Source organism: Fukomys damarensis, unplaced genomic scaffold (genome assembly GCF_012274545.1).
Source record: "Fukomys damarensis isolate Sample0158 unplaced genomic scaffold, DMR_v1.0_HiC HiC_scaffold_36, whole genome shotgun sequence".
Lineage (NCBI taxonomy): Eukaryota > Metazoa > Chordata > Mammalia > Rodentia > Bathyergidae > Fukomys > Fukomys damarensis.
The window spans coordinates 45,395,314-45,422,906 of NW_022900948.1; the positions used below are offsets into that span (position 1 = coordinate 45,395,314).

The 27,593-nt window shown below is 55.6% G+C and overlaps 1 protein-coding gene across 3 annotated transcripts in view; it reads left to right on the forward strand.

Annotated features, from left to right (window-relative positions):
* The window catches only part of Nup214 (nucleoporin 214), a 73,578-nt gene that overhangs the window by 44,904 nt on the left and 1,081 nt on the right, over positions 1-27,593 (forward strand). For all 3 annotated transcript variants that reach the window (XR_002025469.1, XM_010627377.2, XM_033759056.1), the window contains 10 exons: positions 1,676-1,751; positions 3,388-3,466; positions 5,732-5,822; positions 7,376-7,437; positions 9,778-11,559; positions 13,152-13,222; positions 17,705-17,858; positions 23,037-23,189; positions 26,140-26,311; positions 27,135-27,277. Coding sequence is in view for 2 of the 3 variants with exons in the window: in XM_010627377.2 (XP_010625679.1) it covers positions 1,676-1,751; positions 3,388-3,466; positions 5,732-5,822; positions 7,376-7,437; positions 9,778-11,559; positions 13,152-13,222; positions 17,705-17,858; positions 23,037-23,189; positions 26,140-26,311; positions 27,135-27,277 (2,783 nt within the window). In the remaining variant the exon portion in view is untranslated. The remainder of the gene's footprint in view (positions 1-1,675; positions 1,752-3,387; positions 3,467-5,731; positions 5,823-7,375; positions 7,438-9,777; positions 11,560-13,151; positions 13,223-17,704; positions 17,859-23,036; positions 23,190-26,139; positions 26,312-27,134; positions 27,278-27,593) is intronic.

Consider the following 27,593-nt stretch of genomic DNA (forward strand, 5'->3'; position numbering starts at 1 on the left):
AGTTCTTGAGTTTTGTTTTCATTGTAGAACAGAGCGTCAGGTGAATTTCTGGTATCTCTCAGGCCCATCTTACTAGAAGGCTGTAATTCATTGACCTCCAAAGCACAATGATCGAATTCGGCTTTCCCTCTTGTGAGCATTTCTGGACGTTGATTTCCATTTGGCTGCGATGGAACCCCACCTTGGAATGAATTTACTTGGGAGCAGACTGCTCCTCTCGGATGCAGCACCACTGGTCTGCCTCTGGCTGCTCTGCAGGGCGTCACGTGCCCAGGGTGTAGGTACTGCAAGCCCCGATTCTGTGCTTGGGGATTCAGGGTTCCCAAAAGATCTGCAGCATAATCAGAGTAAACAAACAATCACTGTACTCATTCGAATGCTTGCCCACTTCATTTACCATCATGTCATAGCTAAACTTGGCATATAAAAATTATAAATGGCTACTTTTCTTTCCAGTTCCCTTTTTGTTTGTCTCTGAGAAAACATAAGTCTGTTTTCCCTTGTGATGCCCGTGGGCTCAGAATGTTTCTCCAGCAAGGCTGCTCTGTCTGTCCAGGGGCTGCCCGGGTCCCGGAAGAGGTATTGTTTGCGCCATCCTCTCCTGCGGGGGGGGGGGCTCGAAGAGCTGCTCTCAGGGCAACGGGGTGCATCCCTCCAGGAGAGGCAGCTGTACGGCTGCTTCCAGCTCTGGGAGAGACCGGCTGCATGTGGCGTCATTGCAGATGGCTGCTTTCCTTCTCCACCTGATGAGTCTGTTGGGAGGGCTCCTGTGTTACTCCTCACGTGCCTGCGATGATTTTCCTATTCCTTGGTGAGGCATAGGCTTGTCTATCTTCTTTAAAGTCGTTTGGCTTTTGTCTAAGGGCTGCGGACAGAACTCCAGGCTCTCACCCTGGCCGCCTCCCTTCCTCTTGGTGTTGTTTGAGATAGGTTCTTACTAAGTTCTGCATTGTCAGACTTGATCCTCCTGCCTCACCCTCCCAGAGTCCTGGGATGACAAACCTGTACCACCACGCCAACCCCCTGGTTAATCTTTTGGTAGAAAATTATTAATTCTCCCTAAATTAGAAAAAGATATGAAAAATAAAGCCCACCCTACAGCTGCTCCTGCTCTCCATACCCGTCAGGGCAGCTCTGCACCGAGGACAGAGCCAAGACCTTCTGTGCGTGCTGCAGTCAGGCGGCTTCCCCTGCGTGAACCTCGGCTGGTGGGGTCGCAGTGCGGCGGCAGTGTGCATGGTGACGTGGGCAGTCTTTCTGCCCACTCTGCAGCACGGTGTGGTGGACGCAGGGCCCTGGGTCTCGGCGGACACGGGTGCGGGTGGCCAACAGCTGTCCGTCCTTTGGGCCTCTCCCTTGAGCTGCAAGAGGACACAGGGCCCCTGAGCGTTTCTTCCAGGGCTGGAAACGAGACCTGGACCGAAGGGGAGGCACACTCCAGACAAGGAAGCCCCACGTTCCAAGTACATCTCCTCCCTTACAGGAAGGACGTTAATGTTAGGGTTACCACTTTGACTTTTGTACTAAAACCCCAAATTTTACTTAAAAGTTTATTCTGCTGTCAGCAAGATGTCAGATGAGTTTGCTTGGGGCTGCTTCTGAGTTGCTGTAGCTGACCCGGGATGAACGTGCTCCTTGAGCTGCCCGCTCTGAGTGGACGCTTTGTGTTTTCCAGGTCTCCGGTGCTGTACTCCACTGCCAAAACGCCCCACCCCATGCTGGCCCCGGTGGCTGGCAGCCACGCCAAGCAGGTATGGTCGGCGGTGGCATCAGCAGTCCTGCATGCGCCTCCTTTCAGCAGAGGACTGTCTGAGGTCCACTCTCGCTGAAATGAACCCAAAGGAGTGTCATGACCCTTCCCTCGTGCTTACGGTGAACTAGAGCAGTCAGCGAGGACCGCACTGCGGTTGGCTCCTCAAGTTTACCTCACTGAGCTCCATCTTGGCCAAGCCGGATGCCTGCCCCAGGCAGTAGGCATCTCTGTGTCGCCCTGAAGACGCAGCCCAGCCAGGTGACCAACGCAGGCTCACCCGATTAGTAACGCGGAGCTGGCGCTGGGCCTGAGGCCGCTGGCTCCCGCCTGCCCCTGCTATGCTCACTGCACTGCTCAGTGCGGGTCTGAGGCCACATTCTGGTTCTGTCCCGCAGTCTGTCTCCCCAACTCTGCCTGATCTCACGGATATCCTGTCTGCTGTCAGGCACTTGACTGCTCAGTGGTGTCCTCTGCAAAAATAGGTCACGTTGCAAACAGTGCAGAGACAATAATAGGAGGTTGCTGGGAGGCGGGCAGAGTGGAACCTGGTGTCTCAGCCACTCTCCCATCCGCCGAGCAGCTCTAAATTGTCTGAGATCAGAGTTTGAGAGTGGACATCAGCGCTCGCCCATTGTGAGTTCTCAGTCATGGTCCTGCCCCTCAGTTTGCTGGGACCTAAAGTGGCATTTAGGAAGTACAAGCAGTTATAAGGTGAATGTTTGCTTTTTTAAAAAGTTATTACTGTAAAAGACACTGCCATTAGCCCCCCTCAATACACACTGATGCCGTTGTTCGTGGCACTTTCTGATGTACTCTAGAAGTCCTATTTCATGTCCTTAAGAAGTGTGATTAAAAACTCAGTGAACGTTGCTGCTGAGCACCATCTAGCCGAAAGCTGGAGCAGTGAAATGCTCACCTTCTGCACTGGATCTGGTGCCGTGTGACTTCTCGTTCCTCCCCAAAGCCAGAATGACCGTGAAAGGAAATGTCTTGGATGGATGCAGGACACTGAGGCAGCCAGGACAGCGCAGCTAGAGGCCCTCGGGAAGGAGGACCCCAGGGCTGCCACGGGAAGTGGCGAGGACGTGGGGTCCATCTGTGCAAAGCAAGGGGGTTGATGGCAGTGTTTTTACTGCAATTAATTCCTGTAAAAATGTGAAGATCGTCCATATTTTCAGTTACACCTTGTGGTTTTTAGCACTTGCCCCTGGAAGTTTTGGGGTTCACTGGGAGGGCGGCCAGGAGAAGCCTAAGTCGTTGCTGACGAGTGCAGGAGCATTGGATGGAGACAGAACTCGGTCATAAGTACAGGGAGAGCTGGAACCCTTCCCTGCCTTCGCTCATGCACTCGTTCAGCTGCGAAGTACTCAGTGCCTTTTGTGGGCCAGGCACTGTGCTAGGCACAGGGAAGCAGCCCCAAGCTGGGCAGGCCTGGTACTTGCCCAGCGTGTGTCCTCCCCAGTGATCTTGGTGCTTGACTTAAATTCTGATTTGACTTGCTTTCTTCCCTTTTTTTATAATTAAGCCAAATGAACTATGCTTGCTTAGTTGTGTTTATATGTTTACATTTCACGTGCTCTGCTAGTCCAAGCGTGGTTTGTGGTTTACTAGAAACATCTTGTGTCCTCTCACAGGGATCCCTGATGAATTCCCTGAAGCCGTCCGGGCCCATGCCAGCATCCAGTCAGCTGTCACCTGCTGATAAAGCCCCAGGTCAGCATGCCTTCTCATTTTAGTGACAGAAGCACCTGATAGAGATTATTACACTGGGCCACTGGGGCAGTCGACACAGGAAATCAAGTTCGGAGGCCACACTGGGAAGTCCTCTGCTGGTGGAGAATTTCTGGGATGTTACTCAGCCCTCTGGCAGCTTCTAAAATTTTGAGTTGAGTTTGAAAAACTTCAGAATGGCTGGGGAAAACCTCTCCTCAAGTTGATTCCCTAGGAAGGAGCAATAGTGTCATCTTCCCCTGCCTTGTGAGGAGGGTTAGGTGTGTTACACTGTGGCCTCCAAAAGGAATAGAAACTCCCTGGCTCACAGTGGCAGCTCAAAAGTTACTGAGACAGAAAATCCATTTGTTAGTGGAAGGTCTTGGGGCAGGTATTGTATAATAGGCCGGGATGACACGATTGATGGTTTCACAGCCTTGCTCAGTGTTCACCCGAGCTGAATTGTTCTTAGGTAAATTAGCTTCACAGTAACTGAGAGTGCTGGCCGTGGTCGGCTTTACCTGAGCCAGCCCGAAGCTCTGCCTTTCACGTGGGTCCCCCTCGGTGTCCCCTGTGGGCTCCATTTCTGCAGCACCTCATTTGCCACAAGGGGCTCTGGCTTGCAGCTTGGTGGCTTCTCTGATAGCTTAGAAAGGTCATTTTCCTGACTTTCAAGGCCTGCATTGTTGAGTGAGCCCTTTGTCCTCTTGTAGTTAAGAAGGAAACCTTGGTGACTTTGTTTCGCGTGTGCTCAGGCGAGCAGTGGGCCTCACAGAACTCAGGCCCTCCTTCACTGCCCAGTGTTTGCACTTTCATCTGCCGGGGAAATCAGTTTTAAAACACAACACTTTTCCTTTGGGAGGAACTCTTCCTCGAAAAATCCTGAGTTTGTAGAAAGTTTCTTTTTAAGCATTTCTAAAACCTCTGAGTAGTTCTTTTATTAGTTAGTGATGGCAATACTTTCATTCTTTTTCTATCATAAAACTAGTGCGTATCAGGCTGGTGATTTAGCTCAGTGGTAAGAGGTTTGTGTCGCACACACAAGGCCAAGGTTCAGTCCCTAGTACTTAATGCAAAAGGAAAAGAAGGAGAGGAAGGAGAGAGAAGAAAGGCAAGAAAGCTGTCACACAGCTGTGGAAACTTGTGTTGTAGGAGGTGGAAGCCCCCTGTAAATTCCATGTTTCAGTGATAATGACCCTTAACGCTTTTGTTTAGTCTTTTGGTACCAGGGAGCCAACTCAGGACCTTGCACTTGTGCGGCGGGCGCAGCGCCACGGAGTACATCCCCGGCCCCTTAGTGTCTATGTGTGTCTCCAGTTTACCTCATCGTTTTCAGAACAAAAATAGGCACATCCCGTTTATACTGACTTGTAAGCTGTTGCCCTTGCCCTGGCCCTGTCACAGTAGAGACCCAGTCAGTCCCCCTTCGGGTCTGGGACAGGGCTGCCTTCCCGACTTAGTGGCCTCCCAGGACTCATCTGCGGCCCCGTTTTTACCGGGCTTGGCCGACGTCTGCGGTTGCTTCTCATGGCTCCCAGGGTGGGCACGGCCGCCTGGCGTGTGTGCGCCGCACGCTTCCTTGTGTTCCAGGGGCTTCACCTTTGCTTTGCTTTCTTTCTTTCTTACTAATAACCACTCCCCATATTCATTTAAAGAAAGCATATTTCGTCCTTAGAATTGTTTGGTTTGGTTTGATTTGGGTATTTTATTGGGGGGCAGCTTTTTAAATATAGTTTTTCTATAGTCGTCATCTACCCCCATTTAAAGTAGACCAACAGGAACAAAGAGGACTACACCCCAAACTGAAGTCGGACCCAGAGAGTAGGGTGATTTGGACTTGTAGCTTTACACTTCTTTCAAACCATAGTGGTTACGTATCACCTCTATAATTTAGAGAAAAAAAGAAAACTATTTGACAACTTAAAAAGCACCTGTGGAAGACAGTATAAAGAGATGAGTATGATGTGGTCCGTGGAGAAGTCACTGCTCGGAAATGTTTAGCCTGTTGACCCGTTCACCTTGCGGTTTTACCCTTCGGTGTGTGTTCGTTTTGGCTGCTGTGAAGCCTTGGCGTACGTACAGTGTGTGTCTCTGCACCAGTTGGTTTGGGATTATAGACACTGCCCCGCAGCATAGGGACTAAGACCGGCTGTGCTTCACAACTTGACACTCGGTGACGCCTGCCTGGAAAGGAGGGCGAACCTGCTCCCGGGCACCAGGAATTCCCAACCCGAACAGCGCTTCTAACAGACTTTTCCCTCCTTTCAGGGCCGGGGGCGGCCAAGGCGGAAGCAGCTGTGAGCCCGACGCCGTTTGCCGCGGGGCAGGGCGCCAAGCCCTTCTCGTTCGCACCATCAGGGTCAGTACCGAGCCTCCCAGGGCGCCTCACGCTCCACTCCCCTGCCGGCTGCGCTGTGGGGATGAGGGTGGTGGCTGCGCCTTCTGGTGTCGGTCAGACTGTGCGCCTCTGGGTTAGCTGCTCCGTGGTGGCCTAAGCTGCGGTCCCCGCGGTATGTTCTGTGGGTCATCTGCCTGGTCACACTGCAGGCTCTGTCTTGCCACTTCTTAGAGAGTGGGTGTGGTGTTCACATTGGCTTTACTGCGCCGAGAGCACAGCGGAAGAAACTGGGTTTTGCAGGGATGGAGGGGACCTGTCTCTTTCATGTTTTTTGAAGATAATGATGCTGTATGGGTGACGTTGAGTTATCTCACAAAACGAGTTCCTTCCACACCAGGAGTTCCCGGGTCACACGCACACACGCTGCACTGCTGGGCGTCCGTCGGAACCTGTCCGCAGATCTGTCACTGTGGGAGGCCGAGTGCTCGTGTCCTCACTGCCGTCCCTCTCCCTGTCCTTAACATCTTTCTCCTTCACCGAACGTGTGAGGAGAAAAGGGCACTGGGCTGGGCGGAGGAAACTATGTGTGTTACGTAGATTCTTTCTCCATTGTGTGTTTAGTTTCTCACTTCCCAGAGGTAATTTGGAGCAAATTCCAGAGTAGGTCAGCGCCGAGGATGGCTAACGACGCGTCTGCCCGGCTTTCGGTGGGGTGTCGCTCCTCTTACCACTGTAGTGCGCCAGGAGCTTTGCAGGGTGGCTAGGTAAATTTCCTCACCGCGACTGAGGGCTGCCGACTGTGAAAGCTTGTTCTCTTTATATGATAAAACGTTCGGCACATCCTGAGGAGGGCGTCTGTGGGCACTGTATCTGTTACACTTTGCCCCCTTCTATTTTAAAATTCTTATTTAGTCTAGGGTCTGCTCCTGGAGCTTCTGTTGCCGTGAGGGTCTGTTCTTGCCCACACGCGTGCTGAGTGTCCCCCTGGGCTGTGAGGCCTGTCCCTAGTGTGTAGAGAACGTGCACAGGCAGAGGACGGAGACAGAAAGCAGCCGGAGAGTTCTGTGTCTCGCAGCCTGGGGTGCCGAGCTCTGTCGCGCACAGACGGTGCGCCTGTGGAGTCCACAGCGTCCCTTGTAGTGCTGCGCGCTGTCCTACTGTGCCCTTAGCCTTGGGCTGGGGCCTGAGGTTCCCCCATTGCAGCTGCTCATCTTTCCAGACCCCACGCCCCCTCTCCGTGAGCTGGGCCACCTGCGCAGCCTCCGTTCACGGTGCACACTCCAGCGTGCCCACTGCTGCTGCTGCTGCATCGCTTTTCTCAGAACAGTTCTCCATCCATCCATCCAGACCTTCCCGGCCACTCCCGCCTCCCGCCTCCTGCCTCCTCACACCTCGCCTGCCCCTGCCCCGCTGGAGGCCTTGGAGCGGCCTGAGTGCCTTAGCTGCACGCGTTCCCTCTGCTGCAGATCTCCGAGGCCAGACTGTGAATGAGTGCCTCATAAAGGGGAAGACGGAAAGGACGGTTCTGTGCCCTGGGTCTGACCCTTATTAACTTCTCTTTTTTCGTTTGCTAGGACTGGCTTTAATTTTGGGATGATCACACCAGCACCATCTTCTAATTTCACGGCCACACCAGGTACAGTCTGCATTGCATAGCATTACTTTTGTGCTCCCTCTGGATACCCGCAGGTTATTTTTGTACAGATGTGGTGACATTTTACCACTCCTGGGTTTTGCTTACTATTTATGCTGTAATTTGGGGGTTGATAACATGCATTAAAACATGTGCATGGCTGGGGATTTAGCTCAGTGGTGACCGCTTGCCTGGCCTGCACACAACCTGGATTCCATCCCCGGCACTGCAAAAGAGAAGGAAGGCTCCATTTAGGAATCCGATGTGAAGGGTTTCTCTCTATTTCCCTATTAAAGACAGGGAAAGTCAAGGCTGTGCTTTAAATTTGAATGTTAACGTGTGAATTAAAATTTCTTTATCCTTTTTTTTTTTCTTTGTCCGCGTACCTTAGTATCATCAGCTTGCAGAGTGGTTCTATAGGATGACACACAGTGACACAGAAATAGGAGGCCAAACTTGCAAACTTGCTGGCCACACGTCTTGTCGGAGACCCATCCGGGAGCACGTGTTTGCTCCTTTTTTATACTTGGGCTTTCTCTTATAAGAAAAAACCAGGTGACATTTACGCTTTTGTGTCTGCTGTATTTCACTCACATTACGGTCTCAGGTGCTCCTGTTGTCCTACAGATGACAACTTGATCCTTCTTTAGAATTCACATGGTTTTAATGCTTACAACAATTTGAGAACATGTGAAAAATAATGCCTGTTTCTTAAGTACCTTCCAGTTCTCATTTTAATTAGTTTTTGTTTTAGATTGTATATATATTTTTTTTTGTCTGCTTTCCTTTCAAAAATTTTTTTAATTTTTATTTTAAAAGCAAGCTTTTATTTTAAAAGTAATGTGTTCTTATTGAGGAAGATAAAGAAATAAAAAGGCTTAAGAGATGTTAGAATCACGCTTTGCTCCCCCAGTAATTGTGGTTCCATTTTCTACTGGGAATTTTGTCTACTTCTTGCTTTCCTGAGTGTGAATTTTCTAGCATCAGAAGTCTTGTATGAGCGTCATTTTCAGTTGCTTCGGAATTCTGTCTCCTTGATGTCCTCCACTTCTCTCACCGTCCAGCTGTTGGTCATTTCCAGGCTGCCCTGTCTGTCTGGCCATCTTTCATTCTCTCATCAGCAAGTCTTTGTGGGTCAGGACATGGCCCAGTGAGCAGTAGGACACTTGTCCACAGCACGTGAGGCCTGGTTCAATCCCCAGTACCACACACACAAAGCCACATTAAACCCCAAATGAAAGAAACGCTTTTAGTTTTTTAATTTAGGAGACATGGTCTTGTCCATGCTGGCCGGACTCCTGGGCTCAGGTGGTCCTCCTGCCTCAGCCTCCACACTGGCTGACAGTGTAAGATGCACACCACCACATCCTGCTGACACACAGTCCCAATGTGCTTTCTGTGCCCACCCACGTGGTGGTTCCCAGTGGCCTAGGTCTCCTCACACCTGGGCCTGAGAGCAGAGTAGGCATTGTAAGCCTGATCTCATCATGCTCCTTAAAATTTTGGTGACCTCATGCATTTCTTTGTAGAGCAGATAGTCTTCAGCTGTCTTTCAACTTTTGCCTGCTTAGGTGTGGCAGAATACCCTCGGCCCACCATTTCCCTCTTCTCGCTCTCTAGAGGGAGAATAATTCTGGACAGAAAAAGATTCGAGAGGAACAAAGTCATTGTCAAGTATCTTAGGGAAGGAAATAAAACTTAGCTGGGGATTTAGCTCAGTAGCACCACACGCCTGCCTTACAAGTGCAAGGTCCTGAATTTGCTCCCCAGTACCAAAAAAAATCATAGGGAAGGAAGAAAAAACTTACCCGGGGATTTAGCTCAGTGGCACTGCACCTGCCTGGCAAGCACAAGGTCTTGAGTTCAATCCCTGGTACTGGCTGAAAAAAAATCACAGGGAGCCGGGTGTGGAGATGCACAGCTGTCATCCAAGCTACTCAGGAGGCTGAGGCAGGAGGATCACAAGTTCAAGTCTAGCCTGGGGAACTTATAGCAAGACCTTGTCTCAAAATAAAAAGAGCTCTGGATATAGCTCAGTGTTAGAGTGCTTGCCAGTACCACAGGAAGAAATTAAAATAGGAATTAAATGCAGTAGTAAATCCGTGTAAGTATTTTAATTGACACTTTAAAAGACAGACATCCAAAACCAGAAACTCAATACAAAATCTGTGATAAAATAGTTTATTTAGTAGAGCCATAGTAAGTGTATTTAAAAAAGATGATCTGGGGATTGGCATTTTGTGCCCTGTTCAGGGAAGACCCAGAGGCACGGAGTGCGGCATGAGGCGTAGCCCTTGGGTGTGTTAAATTCAGCCATCATTCCCAGTTTCTTTCTCTTGCCAGGGGCAGCATCTCCCACCAAAGACTCAAACCAGCTCAACACACTCACCTTCAGTGGGGGCAGCAAACCTTTCCACGAGACGGTCCCCGAAAGCGCCACTCCCTCAGGCCTCGTGCCAGCCCCCAGCGCTGCAAGGACAGCTGCCTCCCTGTGGGAGCCCCCACCCTCCGGCAGCAGGCCCGGGGCACCCCCTGGATCCCCACTGCCCACTGGCAAGCCAGAAGCCCCACCATCCAAGCTGGGAGAGCTCTTGTTCCCCACTTCTTTGGCCGGAGAGACGCTGGGAAGCTTCTCAGGGCTTCGTGTGGGCCAAGTGGAGGACTCTGCAAAGTCAGCCAACAAGTCTCCGTCCCCAAGCTTGGCAGGGGCACAGCCAGCCAAGACTCCGAGCACGGCATCCGGCTTTAGCTTCAGCAGCTCTCCCATGCTTGGGAAGCCTGCGGAGCCCCCAGCAACCTCTGCTCTGAGCGCCAGCACTGCAGTGCCACTGGCCAGCACCAGCGTGGGCACAGGCGGTCCCTCGGCGGGGGTCTTCAGCAGCCTGCCACTTGCCAGCGGGGGACCCTCTGGCACGGTGGGTTTTGGTGGGGCATCACTGAGTGGCGGCAAGGCCGTCTTTTCCTTTGGAAGCCAACAGACCAGCGACACTGCACTGTCGCCCACCCTCCCAGTGACGACGCCAGCCGCTCCCCTCCCAGCATCGTTCCCTACCTTGTCCTTCAGTGGCCTCCTGAGCACAGCACCTGCACCCTCCCTGCCCGCGTACTCTGGGAAGAGCACAGAGGAGGCCGTGTCACCAGCTGCGCCTGAGAAGCCAGGCAGCAGCGAGGGCTCCAGGTCCACGGTCACACTTCCTGTACAGGCGCAGGCCGCCCAGCCCCCGCAAGGTCCCCTGCAGGCCTCCGACCCCGTGAAGAAGGAGCCCATTCTTGTGCAGCCGGTAGCCAGCAGCCCCAGCCCCGCAACACCCAGTGCCAGTCTGCCAGGGCCTCCAGGGACTGCTCCGTCAGCACCCAGGGCCCTTGACGGCAAGGCAGAGGCCATATCTTCCACTCCCTCCTTCACGGCACCCGGGCAGGCTGCTGCCACTGCCGCCACAGCTCCAAGCGCTGGCCCTGCAGCTGTGGACGCCACCTCAACCTCCAGACCTGATAGCAGTGCTCCTGGCCCCACTGCAGAGACGGCGGTGTTTGGAGCCGTCACCTCCAGCTCCTCTGTCTTCACTCAGCCGCCTGCCGCCAGCGCCAGCTCAGCGTTCAGCCAGCTCACCAGCAGCACAGCCACGGCCCCCTCTGGCGCCCCAGTGTTCGGCCAGGTGGCGGCCAGCACAGCACCAAGTCTGTTTGGGCAGCAGACAGGCGGCACGGCCACCACGGCACCTCAGGTCAGCAGCTCAGGGTTTGGCAGCCCAAGCTTTGGTGTTTCGGGGCCAACCGTCTTCAGCCAGCCGGCTTTCGGGCAGGCTCCAACCTTCGGCCTGGCGACCACCACCCCCGCCAGCGGCTTCTCCTTCAGCCAGCCCAGGTTCAGCTCCGTGCCTGCCTTCGGCCAGCCTGCCGCCACCCCTGCGTCCACAAGCAGCGGCCTCTTCGGGGCCTCATCAAGCACCAGCAGCGCCAGCTCGTTCTCCTTCGGGCAGTCCTCTGCCGGCACCAGAGTGGGGCTGTTCGGCCAGAGCAACCTTCCTGCCTTTGGCTTTGGGCAGAGCGGCTCTATGTTCGGAGGTACCGCAGCCACCACCTCCACAGCCGCACCTTCAGTCTTCAGCTTTAGTCAAGCTTCAGGTATGCTCTGGTCCCCTCTGCTCATCAAAACATTTGCGGGAAACCTGTGTTACTTGGTAATTAGAGCAGAAAGGGCTGGGGGTTTATTTAGCTCAGTGGCTCTGCCGCCTACCCTGTGAGCGCAAGGACCCGAGTTCGATCCCTGGTACCAAAAAAAAAAAACAAAACAAAAAACACCAAAGCATCGAAACTAACCTTTAGGAAGAGGAAAATGTGGGCCCTCAGGGGCTGCTTTGGCCTTGCTGGCTCTGCCACGTCGGCAAGCTCCCTGCTCCGCTGGCTGCCCCAGTGCCAGCACCACAGGGCAAACCCGGGCAGCTCCAGCTCAGGTCGGGAGTGACTGACCGTGCCCAGCCGCGCAGCCTGCAGGAGCCTGGGAGAAGCCTCTGGCCTCGTGTTCTCTTGGATGCCATCTTGCCAGCTGGCAGATGCCTGATGTTTGGGGAGTTGGCTCTGCTTTCTACTGTTGTGATTGAGAACAACAAAAACTTTTACTAATATTTTTGAAAGAAAACTTGATAGTCCACCTTTGCATCTTCAATTTTAATAGCTTCTTTTCCTCCTAAAAGCTACCAATGGGGAGGGGTCTCAGGAATGGGAATTGGCTACTTGTTAGGCTCCAGGGGAAAACCGAGATTATCGATAGCTGCTAATTAATTTCTTCATTGATGTATTTGAGAATGGCTTGTATTTTATTGGAAAGGAAATGGTTTCCTTTCAACAGATGTTGTGATCTTTCTGTAAGGACCCAGTGGGAGAAAAGAGAAACAGTCCAGGGTTCCCCTCGGGCCTTGATTGAGTTGCAGAATTGTGGCGGGAGCTCGAGGCTCTGCACTGGCTGCGTCTGCTCAAGCCAGAACTTGAGGCGCATCCTCACAACCCCAAAGGGGCCATCTTCCATTACCTGTGTAAAAGCTGCCCAGAAAGACTGGTGTTTGATGTGCAGAAGCTGAGAATTCTCTGTGAGCAAGAGCCTGGGAGGAGCTTCTCCGAGTGAACCAGCTTGGCTCCACCCTCTGGAGGGGAGGAGGACGCAGGACTTGGGACTGTGAGTTTTCAGTGTTAGAAAAAGTGCAGTCGGCTCTGCACCTGTGTGGTGGGCACCACCGAGAAAACATATTGCACGAGAGTGGACTTGTATTCCGGTCCTTGGTCCCTAAACAGTACAGTGCAGCAGCTGCTGGTGGCACCGACATGGCGCTAGGCAGTGTACGCAAGCTGCTGGGAGCGATGTGTAGCACATACGCCAGGACAGTCAGGGCCTCTCAGACGTGGTATTCCCTCGCAGAGGTGCCGGGGAGCAGCTCACCGCATAGACACACAGCTTTCTCCATTTCCTACATGGGGATGCAGCTTCACTCCTAAGATGATTTACTGAGAAGTAACCAACCTTGCACCCCTGAATACCACTTTTTGATTTTTTTTTTTTTGTACTGGGGATCAAACACAAGACCTTGTGCTTGTCAGGCCGGTGGCAGCACCACTGAGCTAAATCCCTCCTGGCCCCTGAGTACCATTTTTAAAAAGAAAGAATGCTTTGCCCCTGTGAAAGTCTCATCCAAATTGAACCACTGTCTTCTCCTGTTCCCCAGGTTTTGGATCTAGTAACACCGGTTCTTTGTTTGATCAGATAGCCAGCACTGGCGGGCACCTCTTCGGCCAGGTAAATCTGCATGTTTGTGTCTGTCCGCGTCCACGTCAGCCCGTTTCCCCCAGCCTGAGTCTTCAGTTCCTGCTGTATATCCAAGCCCGGTGACCCCTCAGCTGCCCCAGAGACACACGGTGTCCTCCTCCGCTCAGAGAGAATCAGAGCACTGGCCCGACGCCTCCGTGGCAGACCTCTGGGGACATCCAGCCCTGTCTGATTCCTCCTTTGCCTGTTCTCTTAGGCCAGCAGCTGCCAGGCTAAGTCCTCAGGCCTTGTTTGATTGCAAGTTCTTGAAAAAGAAAAGGGAGGGAAACAGAGTGTTCAAGAGAGCCCAGGTATATGCGTGGCCCCTCGCTGAACTCCCCAGGCCAGGTTCCCACCAGCAACAACCTGTGGGCACCTGTGTGGCAGGCACCGCGTGTCTTTTCACTTTGTCGTCAGTAGGTTTTCTTAGCAGCTCCTGTTTCCTTAGGTGGGCTCTACCCTGGTAGGTGATCTCTAAAAGACAGAAGTGAAACCTTTGGCTTCCAGTTGCTGGTGATGGAAGCCTGGGTCACTCCGAGCAATTCTCTGCCAAAGACAGCAAAAACCCCTGGCATGTGGGAAGCCCTGATAAGCTAGCAGGTATTCTACCAAGCCAGATGAAGTGGAAAACAGGAGCCTGGGAGAAAGTGTGGCACAGTTCTGCCTTCAGGACCCTTAGTAACCTGAGAAAATGTGAATTTTTATCTTTAGTAGCCCCAAGAAGAAAAGGACAGAACCCACTAAAATATGCACCAAGTAGGAAATCCAAAAGGGAGACTTCCCATAGCGAGCTGGGACGCGATTCTCGGGGCTGGGCTCCTGCGCGTGGCCTGACGTGGTCCCTGCCGAAGCTGGGCAGAGGCGGCACAGCCCCCTGGAAGGCACAGGGACTTTCCTCAGGCCTCGTGTTATTCTTACGGCGCATCATCAAGGACCTCAGTCCCCACGATTCCATTTCCACAGCCACCCAGGGAGATGGACCTGTGAGTACGCGGCTGAGTAAATCTCAGAAGTACACCTGCAGGACGCTGGCTCACTGCCAATAGAAATTAAAGACCAACTTGAAAACCTCTGTTAGGAATAGGAAATCACAAAGTGCTGTAGCAACTTTGAAAAACATGAGTGGCACTGCTAGGAAAAAAGTAAATAATTTAAAAATTCAAACTGAAGATGTCATGAATGTGTTTGAAGGGCAGTTGAGACCCAAGTGAGCAGAGCAGAGATAGCAGAAGCAGGGCTGCGGAGCGAGGGCTGCGGGCTGCTCAGCTGTGGTCTGACACAGGAGCAGCCACGCAGTTCCCAGGAAGGGCCTGGGATTGTGCCAGTAAAGCATTATTTACAGACACGGGCAGTGGGCAGGGTCTAGTCCCTGAGCTTTGCTGACCCTTGAACTAGAAGTTAGGTTATCTGACGAGCATGATAGATAGCAAAAAGGATAGAAAATAAAATGGAGAACAGGAATCCTCTAAGAGAAAATCGGACACATATTTAACCAGGGTTCAGAAGAGGAAGACGTGGGAGCACTATTAGAAGAGAAAAAGATGAAATTTTCAAACCAGTAGATAAAAGTAACCCACAGATTCAGAAGGCTAACAGATGCCAAACAGAGCACATAAAAGGAAATTATGCTAAGGCCTGTTATGGTGAGCGCAGAACCACCGAGATAAAAACCTAAGGGAAAGCCGGGCATGGCGCACACATGTAATCCCAGCACTCAGGAGGCTGAGGCAGGAGGATTGCCAGGAGCTGAAGGCCAGCGTGGGTTCCATAGTGAGACCCTGTTGCAAAACAAAACCAAAAAAAGAAGCCTAAGAGGAACCAGAGGGGAGGCTGGCTTCCTGCCAAGAAGCCCCTGCTGACCACAGCTGTGTCCCATCTTCTGAGCTGTGGCTTCTTCACCATGGCCAAGAGAGCAAGAGCCTGTGCCTGAGACTACACCAGCAAGCAATAGCTTTAAAGAACAGAGAGAAATCGAGAAAGTTTTACAGATGAACAGGTGCCACCGACGAACAGATAAATAGATGTGATGTGTACCTTAATGGAGTATTACACGGCCAGGAAAGGGGGACCTTGAAAACTGTGGCAAGTGAGGTAAGCAGGGCACAGAAGGACAAATAGTGAATGGTTCTACTGTGCAGCACTGTCTGGAATATGTAAATTCACCCGCACAGAAAGCAGATTCGTGTTCACCAGCGACTGAAAGGGGAGGAATTGGGGAGTTATTACTTAATAGTTGCACAATTTCAGTTTGGGGTGATGAAAGAGTTTTGGAAATAGTGGTGATGTTTGCACAGCATTGTGAATGCAGTTAATGCCACTGGACCGAACACTCAAAAATGGTTAAAATGGCAAATTTTATGTTTACATATATTTTACCATAATTTGTAGAAATACTAAAAGCCATTGAGTTTTCTCCTTGAAATCAGTGTATTGTATCGTATGGTATATAAATTACATAGTTGACCAGAAAAGTAATCAGTTTGCTGGGTGTGGTGGTGCACGCCTGTCATCCCAGCACTGAGGAGGCCGAGGCAGGAAATCACCCAGAGTTTGAGGCCAGCCTGGGGCTCCTGAGGGAACTACAGTCACACCAAGACCCTTTTCTCAAACAAATCAGATTGGGATCTGAAAGATTTGTGTGTCGGACAGCAGTGTGCGGGGCATGAACGCCTGCCACCATTCGTTCTCACTGACACTAAAGAGGAAGAAGGGGCAGCCTGAAAAGCAGGGAGCGCTTGCTTACATCCTCCTCTGGCCGTGGAACCCAGCCACCAGGCTCCCGGCCGGGACGCTTACAGCCCACAGCCCTCACCCGTGAGCTGAGCCGTGAGCGCGATGCCTTCTGCCCACACCTGTCCTGCCAGCGGGGCAGTGAGTCTGTGCAGCCCGCCTGCTTGCCCCGCCTGGGGAGGAGAAGCCTGAGTGCTCTCGGGCAGCACTGCTGGGCTGCAGAGTCCGCTGTCTCCCAGGTACCCGTGTCCGCACAGACAGAGGCGTGGAAACGGCAGTGGACAGAACCACAGAGAAGGCCAGGAGCCAACCCACAGTCAGATGTTTAAATCAGCAGAAGGTGACCTGGATGTTGGAACTAGGTGAGGGCTGCAGTGATGGGGATTTATAGGGAATACTGCAGAACCACCACACGGGATCTCAGCGGCCAGGAGCTGAAAGAGCTGTCTCCCTCTGAAGTTTAAATCCAGTAACTGGGGTTTGACTCAGTGGTGCCGCCACCTGCCTCACAACCACAAGGGCCCGAGTTCAATCCCCGGTACCAAAAAAAAAGTTTGTGGTTAAATCTAGTGATTGAAGTAAAAAAGAAAATAGAGAAGTTTAGGAGCAAAGCGAGACTACGGGAGTACTGATTTTCTGGGTATTTTTGAAGTCTCCTATGATTTTTAAGTGTTGCCTACTTCGAGTAAAATGAAAGAAGTTCTCTGGCCCATTGAAGAGGCTCAGAAACTATCGGTCACCTTCTTTGCAAACGAGGGTGTGGTCAGTCTGCCCTCTCTCGACAGCCAGCGTTTATCGTGTGTGAACGAAGCCTGAGCCACCTGAGTATTGGGTTCTCGGGGCGAGGCGGCCGTCACTAGGCAGCTTCCAGTGCGTGGGCTGCCGGATGGACGTCGGCTGATAACCTGGTCCTTCGTGCGCGCATGCTGTCTCAGGTCCCTCCTTGCAGAGGCGGGGGACCTGTCCTTGTGATTTGATTCCTAGTCTTAAAAGCTCGTGCTTCACCAAGTGGGTGTGGTCAGCTATTGTTGAAGAAAAAAGAGAAGCCACCAGGCACCTTCCTAAGTGAGTTTGCAGCACTGCAGCAGGGCAGGGTGAGGAGAGAGTCCTGGAGAGGTGCTCAGTCTGAAGCCAGCTGCTAGGGGCTGGGTGAGGCCAAGAGCCCCGCCCCAGCCAGAGCGACCAGTGTGGGCTCCATGGCTGCTTGCGAAGCACTTAGAACGCGAGCCAGTGGCCAGGGCCTGGTCACCATGCGAAGTCGCGAGTCAGGTTCCTTTAGTTGGCTCAGCATCTCGAGGTGGGTGGTCGGTGACTGCCAGGCCCTCCCTGTGACCCACCTGTGACCCACCTGCCCGCTGGGGAAGCCCCTCTCCACCGAGGCAGCCATGCTCGCTCTGCCGGCCTCATGTCTGGCCCTGGGCTGGCCACCCGCAGGCACTCAGGCAAGCTTCCTGCGGTGCTGGGAAAGTCACTGTGAGAGGTGAGCACCTGCGTGGAGAGTGGTGACTGAATGTCGCACCCTCCGCGGCTGAGGAGTCTGCTCGCCGGCGTCCCGAGTTTCCAGGCTTTATCCAGCCGCTCGCTCGGCTGGGTTGGTTTTCCTGCCTCTGGCGTTGAGTTGGGCACTGCAGAGCAGGGCAGATACAGTGGGAGTCCCCGCAGACCGGAGTGCGGAGTGCGGCTCCCCCCGGAGGTTGCACCCCCGCATCCTCTCCCGCCTCCTGCCCTTTTGTTTCCCAACAGCCATCCACTTCTGGCGGGGGCTTGTTCGGGTCTGGAAACACCGGAAGGGGCGGAGGCTTCTTCAGTGGCCTTGGAGGGAAACCCAGCCAGGATGCAGCCAACAAGAATCCATTCGGCTCGACCAGTGGAGGCTTTGGATCCTCAGCCGCCCCGAGTAAGTGACAAGAGTTTCCTTGGTCCCCTGGTGCCATGGCCCTCTTTGGGACATTATCCAGGTTTCGTGGACAAGTACGGGACGGGAGGACAAGATCTGGAAGGCCCCTTTACTTTCAGTACCTGCCCCACGATGCTAAGATGTGGTTTGGGTTGTTTCTGCTTTAGGCCTCTCTGTGAGGTGCCTGTGCAGTCAGGCGCTCCCCTCTCCTCCAAGGCCCAGCCTGCTCTGACTTAGTGTCGGAGTGACTCGGAGTGAATTGGAGCAGACGGGCGGAAAGGAAGGAGCAGCCACACCAGCCGTGCGCTTGGAGGGGAGCCGGGCTCATTGGAGCAGCGGCGTCTGACCGCCAAGAGATCCGGCTGCGTGGAATTGAGGGCTTAGTGTTTCTCTTCACTTGCGTTTGGGTCCTTCGCATCTGAACCTGTCATCTGTTAGCACTTCTCCAGCTCGTTTTTGAGATTCTTTGTTGCATATTCATGATTGGAAGTGAAAGAAATCTGTTGGAATCGTCCAGTATATATTTAAAGATGTGTCTGTGCTGCAGATGGTGCTAGGCTTGGAAGGCCCCGTCTGCTCGCCGCCGACTTCCTCCCAGTCCTCGGCCCGGCGGCCGTGGTGCCTCCCGTGTGAGGTGGAGGGTCCCGCACGGCGCCCTTCACCATCGTGGCGGGCTCGCCCATGGTGGGGCCTCTGCGGTTACATGCGGGGCTCTCCACCCTCATCGGCTCTTTGGGACCCCTAGGCCAAGAGCGACTTGTCTCGCTGTCCCCGTCCCACAGGAGGACATGAAGGATTGTGTGCCACGTGCCTCTCCGCTCTGCAGTCCCGCCTGCCAGCAGGGATTCACACAGAGGGGTGAAGGCACCTGAGAAATCAAGTCAGCGTTTTCAAACCTGTTTCTGCAGGTGGACTCTCGGGCGGAGTCCTGATGAGTCAAGCAGAAGTGGGTCCAGGTGGAAGTAGGGGCCAGGAGCCCTGAGGGCCGCTGGGTAGCCTCCCAGCTGTCATGGAGCACGGCAGGGCTCGGAGTGGCTCCGACTTTGACAGCCTGTCCTTCTGCAGCTGCTCCAGAGCTAGGCCAGACCAGGGCTCTGCTAGAGCGAGTACCTGGTAGCAAGCTCGCTAGAAGTGGGCTCACCCGGCTGTGTATTACCTGTGTGCTGCTGGCCGGGCCTGTGGTGGGCATAAGCACGTCGTGCCCTGCACAGACCCTTCGTCCCTGGCCAGTCCGTCTCTGCTGCCCGGCTCTGCCCCGTCAGAGTGGCCTCTCCCCCGTCAGAGTGGCCTCTCCCCAGAGTCTGCGGCAGCTGAAGCCACACCTGTCCCCAGAAGGGTGGGGCGCTAACGGCCCTTCACTGTCTCTGATGCTCCCATCTGGTTACAAGTGCGTGCTTGTTGTTCTTTTTGTTGATTTTGGACCTGGGGATGGAGCCCAGGGCCTTGTACATGTGAGGCAAGCAAGGGCTCTGCCCCTGAGCTGTGGCCCCAGCCCCTTCTGTTTTCTGTTTTTGTTTTTGTTTTAAGTATACCGCTTTTGTTTTTATTCATTCTTTTTTGTTGTTGTCATTGTTGGGGGGTTTCTTTGGTACGAGGGATCAAAATTGGGACCCTGCCCTTGCAAGGCAGGCAGTGGAGCCACTGGGCTAAATCCCCGGCCCCTTCTATTTTCTGTTTTGAGATAGGGTCTTGCTAAGTTGCCAGGCTGGCCTCAAACTTGGCAGTCCCCCTGCCTCGGCCTCCTGAGTAGCTGGGTTACGGCACAGGCGCCACCGGGGACAGCTCTAGAAGTGTCCTCCATACCTAGATGCAAGATTTCATAGTGAGAAAACACAAATCTCTTTAAGCCTGGAGCCAACTCGGGAGAGGAGGGGACGCTGGAGGAGGTGGACAGGAAGTCTCCCGGGGCTTCGTGCTCACCACCACAGTGGTGCTGCTGCAGTCAATGGCGGCAGCTGTTCCTCCGTGAGTGGCCACAGCGCCCCTGCCCATGAGCGCCACTTCTCCCACCTCCTTCCAGCCGCCTCCACTCTCCTCGCCTGGCTCCTGCCGGTCTGCGCCCCCTTCCCTGCCTGCCCCAGGCTTCTGCACACAGGTCAGGATATCTGTCCCAAATCACCCCTTTAGACTGCTTGCTTGGCAGCGTCTTCCCCTCTCAGCGCCCATCCTGTCCCCGGCCCCTCCTGGCCTCCCTGCAGGGACGGGTGAAGGCCGCACCCTCGCCTGAGCGCCCGCTGGGCCTCGGCGAGCTCCTTCTCTGGAAATGCCCCACTTGCTCCCCTTCCCCTGGAGCCACCCACAGGAGGGAGCAAGCCTGGATTAGTTGCCGGCTGTGGGACTCCGGCTGGCCACTTGTTGCAGCGGTGGCTGTCCCCAAGTCCACAGAGGTCTCAGGGCACTGAGAAGCCTCACCAGGGTTCAGTCAGGGTCCCTCTCTGAGCCCTGACCCTCCCGGGCCTGGGCCGCCTCCCAGGAACCGGCACAGGTAGGAAGCAGGCGGTTCTCTTCCGTGACCATGACTGAGAACGACAAGCTGAGGCCACTGTTGCCCGGCGTCAGCATGTTCTTCCCCTACACCCCTGCATGCGGTGTCTGTCTCCGAGACAGCCCCGGCGGTACTGATACAGCGTCCCTGGGACCTTCTCATCATGGGCTTTCTCTTCAGGATCTTGAAAGACGCACTGTGCCAGGGCCAAGGAAGCCACCTGCCGACCCCCTGAGGTCCCCAGCCTGCCCTGTAGCTGTCCCTTAGGAGGGCACCTTGCAGAGGCGGAAGCCGGCCTGGCACCGTCCGTGTCAGGTTTGGCCTCCACCGTGTGTCAGACCCGACCAGCTGCAGAGGTGCTTGTTCCCGAGGTCTGCAGACAAAAGACCGGAAGCCCAGGCAGGTGCCAGTTTTACGGCTCTGAGCAGCCCGAGGTGCAGGCTGTGAGGAGGACCTCCGTGCTGAGACGCCAGCCGCCAGGGTGCTGGATTTGTGAAGGGTAGAGGCTGCTGTTTCACAGCCACAGGGAAAGGGGAGAAGCACCCTTGAGCATGGAAATGGCGAGCAGGGCCCTGTTCCACCCAGCCTCGGAGCAGCTGGAGTGAGCGCTGGCCGCAGCCATCCTGCTCTGTGTCACCCTGAGCAGGACCACAGTGTGGGAAGGGCAGGAGCCGAGGGCCCCAAAGGGGAGAGGCCCCTTCAGCCGACGCTCTGTATTCAGTATCTCCTGCTTCCAGCAGCAGCCTCATGGGCACAAGTGCTGCCCCGGGGCTGTGGCAGGAGCCTGGGACCGGGAAGGTTAGGTCTTCCCCAAGGTCCCACAGCTGTTAGGGAACCTCACCCGGATCAGCCCGCCAGGCTCAGCTTCACTCAGCCCACAGTGCTCCAGAGACCTTAAGAGACGGTGTGTTCTTTATCTTGCCTGGCTTGAGAGCTGCCTGCGTCTGGGTAGATGACTTTGGGGGCTGGATCTGGTGCTGGCCCTTCCTCTCCCCGCTGTCCCTGTCCAGCCTCCCGGCCGCCCTGAGGTGAGCCGCATTCCTCCACCACGGCCTTCCGCATGGCTGAAACCCGCCCTGCAGCCGCCAGCCGGAGCAGCCCTTTCTCCTTGGGCTGTTTGCCAGGTGTTCGTCCCAGCAGCAGAAAGGCTTCTGATACATTGTGTGACGTTCTGTCAGAGTAAACCTGTCTCTTTCATTTTGAAAATAATCAAAATGCTTTCTTCTAGCTATGAAAAGAGCAAGCTCTACAAGCACCTTGTGTCTAGGCCCGTCTCTTTGGGCTTCCACTGCGTTCAGTTTCACGGAACACTCACCCAGGCTCCCTGGGGAATGCGAGTCACCCCGCCCCCCCGCCACCCAGGAGAGCACCGTTTAGTGCGCTGTTGGTATTGTCCCGATGACTCCATGACTTTGGTAGCGTTTACATATATCTATCTGATCAGGTTTGCCTTTTCTGCAACAAACAAAGGAACTCACCCATTTGGGTCTCCAGGGCCACAGCCCTCGTGGCTGAGGGGTCCACGGAGTGAGAAGTGATGGTGGGAGGTTAGTAAAGACAGAGACAACGATAAAGCTGGGGCCAGGAGAAAGCCCCTTCTGAGGAATAAAGGGCTGGCTGGCATCTGCGGCACCTTTATCTATGGAGTCGAGGTAGGGGGAGCGCAGGGGAGGTGAAGGCCTGGCCTGTAACCGGAGCCAGGAACTCGGCCAAGGTCTGCAGGGCCTCGTGCTGGGTGGTTCTCTGGGGAATGGGCGGGGAGGGAGAGACGTCCTCTCCACCTGTGGGAGGGGCGAGGTAGGCCTGGCCCGGGGATCCACAGCGCAGCGCTGCCGGCGTTCTAGTGACTTCCTTTTTCCGGGGCATGTTGAGGGGACACAGTGCATGAACATCTGAAAGGTTTCACCAAACCTCTTAGAAAGAGAAAGCAAAGCAAAAGCCTCACTGCCGCCTATAAATGCTATGATCGAAAGACACGGTGAGTGTATGGTGGTTGCTGGGTTTTTGCTTAGTTACAGTAAGAGACACATGCACACACTTCCAGGAATCCCCTCACGTCCTGCCTGCACTCTAAGCACACCGGTCCCGTCGCCTCTGCCGCCTCCTGCAGCAGCTCTGGAGCCCTCTTTCCTGAGGGTCATCAGTGTCTGAGCCGGTTCAGGTCGCTTCCCTCCCGTGTTCACTTTGACTTGGGGAAGAGCCAGAGCTCACATGTGCCGCGCCTGGTGAAAATGAAGGGGGTGAGGGCAGTGTCGCCTTCCCGAGCCTCTGCGCTGGGTGGCACTCGGCTGCAGCATGCAGTACGCTGTTAATCGCGTCTCCTGGAGACAAGGGCTCCACAGCTGCTGTGGGGAGTAGCGGGAACAGTGGGGTGAGTGTGACTCGGAAACGTGTCTCAGTGTAGAATGTTTTTCAGCTTAAACACGCACTGCCTTCTGGCCTCCGCGTGTCCTGCCGGGCCCTTCCTGGGCCCTGCTGCCCTGCAGCTCCGACAGCAGCGGGCGTGTGGGCTGCTTCGCTCTGGCCTCCCTTTCCCCAGCCTGGCAGCGCCCTTCACGCAGAGACAGCAGGCTTCTCTCCAGGGCGGGAGTCCGTCCGAGAGACCCAGCCTCCCTCCCGTCCGTGCCCGCTGCCCCGGTGCTGGTGGACACTCTGTCCCACCACACTCTTCACACGCTTTCTCGTCCCCCCAGATACCTCTAACCTGTTCGGAAACAGTGGGGCCAAGAGCTTCGGAGGGTTTGCCGGCTCGTCCTTCGGAGAGCAGAAGCCGGCGGGCACTTTCAGCTCCGGAGGAGGAAGTGTGGCGTCGCAAGGCTTCGGGTTTTCTGCGCCGAATAAAACAGGTACCCACCCCATTCCCTTGCAGAGCCACAGGGTGGAGCAGCCTGGGGTCCTCTCCCAGAAGTGGGGGGCTGCGGGAGGCTTACTCTGCTCCCGCGGCTGCTGGCTCACCGGGCATCTGCTACATGCCCGGCGCCTACAGAGCGCGTGGAATGCAGAGCCCTGCGCGTTTCTTATGTCTGCATTGCTGGCCCCTTTCCCAAATGCTTTCTGGGGTGACCGTGACAGTCTGTGTACACGTGGGCGCACGCACGCACGCTGTTCACCAGTCTTCACCGCTCCGGAGCTGTTTTGGGCACACGTACGAGGCCTGTGCTTTTCTGCAGTCCTGTGTTGCGTGCTTGCCCCTGAGCGTCTCGAGGAGCAAGCGGTCTGATGAGACAGGAGAGCGAGTTCCTCGTTCTCGGCCGCCTGCTCTGTGCCGGGCCCTGCTGCGCTCAGGCGAGGGTGCAGCCTTCACCCGTCCGTGCAGGGAGGCCAGGAGGGGCCGGGGACAGGATGGGCGCTGAGAGGGGAAGACGCTGCCAAGCAAGCAGTCTAAAGGGGTGATTTGGGACAGATATCCTGACCCGTGTGCAGAAGCCTGGGGCAGGCAGGGAAGGGGGCGCTCATGGGTAGAGGCGCTGCCGGTCTGCTGAGATCTAGGGGCCGGGGCGCCGCTGCAGAGGAAGCGGCTCTGCGGGGCACTTGGAGGATGGCTGCTCCCCGGTGAGACCGGTGTCTCGGCCCCAGGCTGCCAGTCCCAGATTCTCTTTCCTCGAGCTTAAAATGGCTCGGGATGGACAGCGCCACTTTGTCAGAGCTTTCTGCCACACCATGCCTGAAAATTGAAAGGGCCACAGGCTTTCAGTCCTGGTTAGAAGCCAAGTGAGAACGTTTGCCTGCCTGCGGAGCTGCAGGTCATTAGCCCTCAAGGCCTGATGGTATCGTCTTTGCCTCTTCTGTGGCTCTCGTGTGGGTCCTCGTCCCGGAATGGCATCCCAGCTGATCGAGAATCTGACGCTTTAACTTTTCCCTCTTTGCGAAGCTCTGTCTGCCCCCTTCTGGGGTGTCCCTCTGTGTGGTGCCTGCCCCTCGCTGAGGGCTTGGCAGAAAGAACTGCCTGTCAGACGCTGGAGAGGGGTGCAGAATTCCCAGAACCGAGCGCCGAGGCGGGGGGCGGTGGGGTCTGCTGCAGGCCGGGCTGTGCGGAGTGGAGTGAGGCCTGCGGCCAGCCTGGCACCGGAGCCAATGCGTGATGGAGTCCAGCGGCTGGGCCGCCAGCTCTTTGAAGGGTCGAGCACCCTTCGGGAAGATGAGGCAGGCAGGGCGTGGCCTGGCTGCTGCCGCCCGCCGCCCCCACCACGCCCCTGCTCTGTCCCGGGCCTGAGGAGGGATTGGAGGAACTGTTAGAAGTGGAGGTGGAGCCCTGCTCCTCCGCCTCCCGCTGCTGGGAGCAGAGAAGTTGCTGCTGGCTGGGTGTGGTGGCACAATCTGTAAGCCTTGCTCTCAAAAGGCTGAGGCAGGAGAATCGCTGGGAGTTCAAGACCAGCCTGAACTGTATAACGGGACCCTATCTCAAAAACACAAAAATGTTGTCATTGCAGATTATTGGTAAATTTGTTTCTTCTGAGGAAAAAAATCATAGAAATATATCCGCTAATAAAACCAAACGCCTCCTGCAATAGAGCAAGTGCCTGGCTCCACATAGTGGAGCAGGGCTGACCGAATGTGTCCTGGGTGTCCTGTGCACACAGCGTGGTTTGGTCTCCAGTCTCCTCCACTTACTCTGTGTCATTGTGACTTCTCATTTTTCACTCCCTTCCACCCAGAAGCCAAACAGCACTGGGTACAAGCCCTAGGCAAAGCGCTTTGTGTCTAAGAAGAAGCGTAACGGGAGCTGCACGCGGTCTTCAATAATTCAGCTGTGCCTTTTAGCACTTTCTTTCCAGCCTGTTATACTTGTGACCCACCGGGCTCCGTTACGGGGCTGGGACTTCCCTCGGGTGTAGGAACGCAGCATCCAGGGCAGACGCGCCTCGGGTGTGCAAGCTCGGGAAAGCTCACGCACAGGCGATCCCTGAGCTTTCTGTGTCCCGGTCGGTAGCGGAAGCCTGCCGTGGTCCCTCCCTCTGACAGATCCTGTTTCGAAGGAGGAGAGGACGGCGTTGCTGCCTCCTCGCCGATCCTGCCCTGGGGTCACCGGGCCACTGTGCCGCCCCGTGTGGCTTGCAGGCCAGCGCCCATCTCGGGGTGCTCCTCACTCTGGGCCTGGTCCCCCCTCTGGGTCTGCGCGCCTGCCCTGGGAGTCACTAAACCTCAGGGGGAGCCGGGTGCCCTCTCCCGCCAGCCTGTGGGCCTCGCTCCTTCTCCGCAGACCCGGGCACCCTCCTGGTTGGCCCTGAGCTACTGGATGCCCCCCCGGGCCTCCTCCACGGGAGCAGGTCAGCACGCTGCCTGCTGAGGAGTGGAGCGGAGCGGGGGCACTGGTGGGCCATGCGGAGTAAACGTCCAGCCCTGCTGTGACCCAGTCCTCAGTCCCCTCCAAGCGGGGCTCCAGGCCCCAAGTTCTGTAAGTCGGGTTTCCTCCAAGCCCGAAGTCAGGCCAGCGTGGTGATGAGCAGCTCCAAGAGGGAGCTGCAGTGCCAGGTGTGTCTGCCCGGGGAGAAGCCCTGCAGCGTGGGGCTGCAGGCCCTGGAGGCACCCAGGGCTGACCCGGCCTGCGTCTGGAAAACATGGGGAGCCCCGGGCCCCCAATGCTAACGGGACTGGCTTGGTGTGGGGTTGTTTGTGTTAATGAGCATCTTGTGGACAGTGGTTGTGTTGGCCTTGCCTGGAGCTGTGTGTGAATTTCTAACGTGGCTTTCCCTTCTCTCCTTTCTCTTTTGGTTTGGTTTCTCACTGCTCAATGTCTCTCCTGTCTCCCCTTCCTCCCTCCCTCCCCGTTTGTTTGTTTGCCTCTGTTTTGCTCAGGTGGCTTCGGTGCTGCTCCAGTGTTTGGCAGCCCTCCTACTTTTGGGGGATCCCCTGGGTTTGGAGGGGTGCCAGCATTCGGTTCAGCCCCAGCCTTTACAAGCCCTCTGGGCTCGACGGGAGGCAAAGTGTTCGGAGAGGGCACTGCGGCTGCCAGCGCGGGAGGATTTGGGTAAGGCCCTCCGCGTCCCCCTTCCACTGCCACAGTGCAGGCCTGCGGCCCGCTGGCTGCCCCAGGTCTCCGTCTGCTGCCGAAACCCCAGGGGAAGCAGCCTTGCCACACACCACAAGGCCCTGCAGGGTCCGTGTGCCGGGTCTCAGTCCCTCGTCCAGAGACGACAGGCTCAGCAGTGCAGGCTTAGGGCGGGAGAACTAGAGGGGCTTCGGCAGGCTGCGAGTCGAGTGAGTTAGCGAGTGGAAATGGGCTGTTTTCCTCACTGCCTGAGAAGCATCTGCCCGCGTGGCCGTCCCAGGAGAATCCTGGCAGCAGCGGGGCTTGAGGAAGGCAGGACCCCTGGAGGGCAGCGAGCTGGCCTGGACCCTTCGCCTCGCCATTGAGAGGAAGCAGAAACATCAGACACCCCGGCCTCTTGGAGGCTGAGGCTGGAAGAGCCCCTGAGCCCAGGAGTTTGAGGCCAGCGTGGGCAGCACAGTGAGACAGACAGGAAGACAGGCTCCTTGGGTCAGAGAGGAGCTATAGACAGTGATGGCAGGAGATGCTCAGAGGGTGAGACGTGCTGAGTGCTGATTGGTGGAGGCAGCCAGAAGTGCAGTGCCGCTGGCTCCCTGCGACCCACCGTCTCCAGGTGGACAAAAGCTCCGCCTGGCCAGGTTGGCATTCGTGCCTCACGCTTGTTCCATCCCCTCCTTATCCGGGCGAAGGTTTGCTCGGAGCCAGAGTCAGTTCAGTCAGGAGCACCCTGCGGTCCAGGTAGCGACAGTGGGCGGGGCAGGCGGCAAGCGCCTAATCATGGTCCCTTTCTACCGGAACCCAGGTTCGGGAGCGGCAGCAGCACCACGTCCTTCGGCACCCTTGCCGGTCAGAACCCTCCTACTTTCGGGTCCCTGTCCCAGCAGAGCCCAGGTTTTGGGAGCCAGAGTGGCAGCGGCTTCTCTGGTTTCGGATCCAGCTCAGGAGGTAGGCACTGGCCCTCGGCGTGTGGTCCCCGCCCCTGTCCCTGAGTGAGGCTGAGGCTGGGTGTTCCAAACCTGGGACTAAACGCCCTTGGGTTTTAATGAGACGTGCAGCGGTGTGCGTTTCTGACCAGTACAGGAATCACTGACCTGGTCTTTTCTCGGGATTTGAAAGCTCCAGGAAATGTGGGGCTGAAAAGCCAAGCTCGCGGCCTGCGGGACAGCACGGAAGCCCCGAGCGGCGCCTTGGTGGGCGAAGCCCTCGGCTGTTCCCGGGGGCACAGCAGGCAGCGGGGCTGGGTAGGAAGATAAGCCGCAGG